General features: G+C 35.1%; 1 protein-coding gene across 1 annotated transcript in view; it reads left to right on the top strand.

Annotated features, from left to right (window-relative positions):
- The window catches only part of STT3B (STT3B, subunit of the oligosaccharyltransferase complex (catalytic)), a 106741-nt gene that overhangs the window by 65291 nt on the left and 35450 nt on the right, over positions 1–6000 (top strand). The window contains exon 6 of the mRNA XM_011985637.1: positions 2651–2750. Within this exon, the coding sequence (XP_011841027.1) occupies positions 2651–2750 (100 nt within the window). The remainder of the gene's footprint in view (positions 1–2650; positions 2751–6000) is intronic.

The raw sequence follows: 6000 nt of genomic DNA, 5'->3' as shown, positions 1-6000 counted from the left end.
TTTTGTATTTTTAGTAGAGACAGGATTTTACCATGTTGATCAGGCTGGTCTCAAACTCCTGACCTCAAGTGATCTGCCTGTCTCAGCCTCCCAAAGTGCTGGGGTTACAGCTGTGAGCCACGGCACCCAGCCCCTAGCTTTATTTTTCAAATAGCTCTGACAAGTAAAATATTTTCCAAGTTAGATTGCATACTCAAAAAGAACAGGAAATTTTGCCTGTCATATATCGAGCATGGAACCACGTTTAGGTGAAATAAGCTTTTACTTAGCACTCAATTTTAAATATGATATTAAAAATTAGTTTTTCTGTATTGGAGTTGACTAGGTAACTGCTTAATGTTAAAATAATCTGAGTTTTTAACAGTCATTATCTAAACAGTTTAGTGAAGTGAACTTAGAGCAGAGAAATAAGAGTAATTGGAAGTCTTGTTGAAAAGGATAACCTAAGTAAAGAGTTAACTAAAAGGAGAGACGGAATGAGAAAAGGTTGTAGAAAGAATGTTCTTCTGGCCCATTTGCTTTCATTTCACTCCTTAAAGTAAATGAAGGAAAACTCTTAAAATGAATTTATGTGGGTCCGAAAAGAAATAAATCACTGTAGTTAAAGATCATGCATAAGATCAGCAAGTACTTTTCAGAAAATCAGATTTACTTTCAGATTGGTTTCAGCTTTTCTTTGTTCTCAAGTGAAGAGAGTAGGTAAGGTAGCATATTGATACTATACTCAGTTTTCAACCTTGATGTAGTAGATACCTAGAGTCATTACTGAAATAGTGGTCATATCCTCTAGGTTAACCTGTAAATTTACCTCCTTTTTTTTTTGAGATGGAATTTGGCTCTTGTTGCCCAGGCTGGAGTGCAGCGGCACAATCTCGGCTCGGCACAATCTCGGCTCACCGCAATCTCTGCCTCCTGGGTTCAAGCGATTCTCCTGCCTCAGCCTCCCGAGTAGCTGGGATTATAGGCATGTGCCACCAGGCTCAACTCATTTTTGTATTTTTAGTAGAGACAGGGTTTCTGCATGTGGTCAGACTGGTCTCGAACTCCTGACCTCAGGTGATCTGCCTGCCTCAGCCTCCCAAAGTGGGATTACAGGCGTGAGCCAATGTGCCCGGCTACCTACTTTTTTTTTTTTTTTGAGACGGAGTCTCGCTCTGTCACCCAGGCTGGAGGGCAGTGGTGTGATCTCAGCTCACTGCAAGCTCCGCCTCCCGGGTTCACGCCGTTCTCCTGCCTTAACCTCCCGAGTAGCTGGGACTATGGGCGCCCGCCACCCTGCCCGGCTAATTTTTTGTATTTTTAGTAGAGACGGTGTTTCACCATGGTCTTGATCTCCTGACCTCGTGATCCGCCCACCTCGGCCTCCCAAAGTGCTGGGATTACAGGTGTGAGCCACCGCACTTGGCCCACCTACGTATTTTTTTAAACAGGTTTCTTAAGGTTGGGGTTCAATATTACCTCTTTATTATTCTTTCTCTTCTTTTCTACACCATAGCCTGTATAGTAGTCTTGTTCTGAAAATTAATGATAATTTGAGCTAATCTTTTTTTTCTTTTTAAACAAATGCCATAGAATATGTGCACCCAAGTTATCCGTGGCTCCTTTTAAGTGGTTAGAGCCTGGGGCACATTCTGGGTAGTTGTACTTAGCAATATCAAACTTGTTCTTTCAAATTTAGGCTTAAATTTTGAAAGTAATCAGAAGTCTTTCAGTTAGGACTGGCGCTCCGTTGAGTAACATTGTTTTTTGTGAAAAATAGCTTGTGACCAAGGCAGAAAACTGATGTATGTGTGGAAAACTGATGGCAGTTCTCCACAGGGGTTCTGAAATATTTTAGGTAAGAGCAGCGTTATTGGAATAGATGTGCTAGCATATAGTCTGCTAACGTGACTGTTGATACAAATGAAACTTTCAAGCTCTAATTATTAGAGGACATCTGAGAGCTTTGATATTAACAAGAGCTTATTACCTATTATTTAGTGTACCAAAAAATTAATTCTATTGGTTGAGAATGGAGATTCTCCTTAGAATATTCATTAATGTAGACCAAAAACATCCTCAGTTATTCTGGCTAAATAGTGTATATTGTATAAGCCAAACAATAAAATGGGATCTTGCTTTGTATAAATCCGTTTTTAAGAAAAAAATTTATGCCCAGCTAGCACTTTTTTGAGAAATCTCAAAGCATATTCATGTCATCTGAATTATTTTTAGTTGTCAATGAGTCCTTTCATTGCTTTTACTCTCAGTGACCTTTCTTACAACAAATTTGTCATAAAAAGTGGGTGAAGTAAAAACTGTTGGTTATTTTCAAAATTTATGATCTATATCCTAAAATTCCTTCTCTATGACAGCCTGTTTACTGACAATTCACAAATTATAATACTCTCAGCTTTTCTATTAAATCTAATTTAATTTGAACATTTCTCCAGTGCATTTGGAAAAGCATATTGGATTTGTGGGATCGTTTTATTTTAATGATAAATAAAAATGAGGAATACGTTCTTCATAGGTTAGTAAGTTTTTATTTAAGCATTTCTCAAAATTGCTAAAATCTTCATGTTTATATTTGCTCATTGTATGTTTAGATTCCTAAATATTTTTAAAAAGTAAAAATAATAAATTTAACTTAGCACTTCTTTTCCTATAGGTCTCTGCTTGGGGTGGTTATGTATTTATCATCAATCTTATTCCACTGCATGTATTTGTGTTGTTACTGATGCAGAGATACAGCAAAAGAGTCTACATAGGTAAGTAATTTGATTTTTGACATCTGTCAGCTAAGAGATGCTTTGTATACATTCTTTTTATTGAAGAGATATTTCTATTTGGTCAATATTATGCATGAAAAGGTAAAAATAATTTTGTGTTCATTTTGCTGTTTATATTGATAAGAAGGTCAGACATTTTTATGTAAGTGCTTTGTCATCAACTTTTCCTTGGTAAGTTGTTTTTTGGGTTTTTTTTTGTTTTTTTTTTTTGTTTTGTAGAAATTAGTCTGGGTTTGATATTTGTCAGCACTTTTTCTTCCCCTTAATTTTGGGGAATGGGAATTTTTATCGTGAAAATCATTCACATTTTTTGTATTGAATTCAATTCACTAAGAGATTGACATCCTCAAAGTAAGCAGTTTAATAAGCTTTCAAAAGCTCTTTTTTGGATAATGTACTAATAGATTGAGTCTGTGTTGTCTCTAGAAAAATGTTCATTTTTCTCTACAGGTTTTAAAACAGTATTTTCACTGTGATGCTTAGCGGTAGATGATGTTTTCACCTTAGATCTCATTTTCCATGATAGGGTTAGAACTTTTATGGGTTGAAGGAATTAGAGAGCAATTGTGAACTGAAACCAGTGTCTTAGTAAAATAATACAATTCTATTATAATTATGTTGGAAAACAATAACACAAAGATAAATCTTAAGTTCATTTTCAAAAGCATAGTAGCTTGGCTCAAAAGTTAACCATAGATTCATCATATGACTTTAACTTTTCTCAGAAGTTAACCATAGGTTCGTCATATGACCAAGCAGTTCCACTCCTAGGTATTTACCCAAGAGAACCAAAAACATATATTCATACAAAAGCTTCTATGTGAATGTTCATAGCAGAGTTTATTGTGCATAATGGCCAAAAATGAAGACAACCCAAATGTCTATCAACTGTATGAAGCCATAAAATATGGTATGTTCATACAGTGGTGTATTATTAAGCCATGGAAAGGAATAAAATACTGATACATGCTACAACATGAACCTTGAAAACTTTATGCCATTATGTAAAAAAGCCAGACATAAAAGGCCACATAGTGTATGGTTCTGTTAGTGTGAAATGTCCAGAGTAGGCAAATCTGTAGAAACAGAAAGTAGAGTTTGTGGGAAATGTCCAGAATGGGCAGATCCATAGAAACAGAAAGTAGATTAGTGGTTGCCTGGGAATTTAGGAGGGGGAGAATAGTGGAGAGGAGAGGAGAGGCGTGGCTATTAATGGATATGGGATTTCTTTCGAGGATGAGGAAATATTTTAGAATTAGATAGTAGTGATGGTTACACAACCTTGTGAATATACCAAAAACCATTACTGGATAGGTTATTAAAAGATAAATTTTATAGTATATTAATTGTATCTCAACAACAACAAAAAAAGCATAGTATATTACATTTATAGCCATTTCAGCATATTTTTTTCATTGGATACTGTGAGGGTAGGTACTATTATTCTCATTTTACAGATGTGGAAATAAGAGGAGACATAATAATTTGCTAAATATCACATAGCTAACTAATAATGGGGCTGAAGCTTGAACTCAGATTTTGGCTTTAAAGCCTATAATGAGCCAGCCATAGTAGCTCACACCTCTTATCCCAGCTACTCAGGAGGCTGAGGCTGGAGTTCCACGAGTTCAAGGCTGCGTTGTGCTATGATCTTGCCACTGTACTCCAGCCTGGGTGACAGAAGGAGACCTGTCTGTGATTGCGTGAATGACTGAATGAATGGCCCATGATGCTAAAATCCACCATATCTGTGTGCCTCTCATATAAACAAATAACCTTACTGTTGAAATAAATAAACCTATGTATTTCTGTACCCCAAAAAGACTATAAACAGTAGTTGGGATCCAGAAAGGAGAATAATAAATAATAGATTAAGCTTTTTTTAAAGTTAAAAGGTTACAGTGAAGGAACTAAGAGGGTGTTTTGTTGTTGCTTTAATTTTAAAAATCTGGAATCTTGGGAATTGAATGGTCAGAGGAATACAAGAGAGAGAAGACTGAGAAATACACTTTATGAAATACCATGATTCAGGAAGAAGAGTCAAAGGAGATGTCAGAAGTAGTCCAATAAGCATATTGTTAAAATGGTCAGATGGAAGTGTATTCTACATAAAAGTTTAAAATTCAGGCAGTGTCCAACTCCCCTTTAACCTTAGCACCAAGATTTCAAAGGATTAGAATTTGAGAAAGGCCTTTGTATTTGGTAACTGGGATTTTTTTTTTTTTTTTGGTCATTCTGGAAAAATACGAAATTCATACTACTTTGGTTGACTCTTGAGAGTATTTTGAGAAGAAAGAAAAATAAAATGGGTTAGGGATGTATGTGTGTATAAAGCTAATGTTCATAATGTTCAAATTCTCCTCTCTACCCAACTTGTAATCTTTTACTTATAATTATCTGGGAGTATTTTGATGATTTCTAGTCTGCTTTCATAGGGTTTACTTGTAAATGGATGGAAAGTAGTATGATAGAGCAAGTGTTGCTCTTCTTCATCCAGAGTGTGTCAGGATTTAAGTTCAATTTCTCCTAATTTAATGGTCTTAAAACTATGGAAGCACTGTAAAGTGTTTGTATATAAAGTTCTTTGATTTTGGCACGTAACATCCTTTGTCTTTTGTTCTCCCTCCGCTTGAGCACAAATGTTTAGGTAAAAAAAAATAATGATTGATAAATGTCAAACTCATAATTATATTAATTAAAAGTTTAGTTGTATTCTAAGCATTGAATTAAATGACTTGAATAATTATATATAATAAATATAATAATTATTTTAAATAATTATGAAAAAATTGTGTCCTCTTTGAGTAGATTTTTTGCATGTGTCATTAAAATCAATTGTAACACAACCACAGAAAACTGTCAGAGTTTATTCACATGTGGAAAAGGAGGCCCATGGGAGGTAATGTGGATGGATGTATAGTGGTAGAAGAGTGGCATGGGAAGTGAGCAAGGGAGGTGTAAGAAAAGCTGAGATGGGAGGCCGTCTCTACTTGAAATTTTGGGAGGAAAAATTTAATTTTCTGTTAAGAGATATTTTTGACTTGGTGAATTTCACTATGTTGGGAAGTAAATGTTTAAAAATTATGTTATGCATAGGATTCTACTGTTTTAAGAGGAACACCCAAACCTTATGTTGCATTTGTAGAAGGAATGGCTCTTGCAAGAAATCACAGTAAAACTGATGGGATGTGAAGTGATTTAAGCTTTCTAATTTGATTAAAGCTTATCA

Source organism: Mandrillus leucophaeus, unplaced genomic scaffold (assembly GCF_000951045.1).
Source record: "Mandrillus leucophaeus isolate KB7577 unplaced genomic scaffold, Mleu.le_1.0 Scaffold107, whole genome shotgun sequence".
NCBI classification, from domain to species: Eukaryota; Metazoa; Chordata; class Mammalia; order Primates; family Cercopithecidae; genus Mandrillus; species Mandrillus leucophaeus.
The sequence above is the reverse complement of the archived record's forward strand: the minus strand, read 5'-3'. Positions and strand labels throughout refer to the sequence as shown.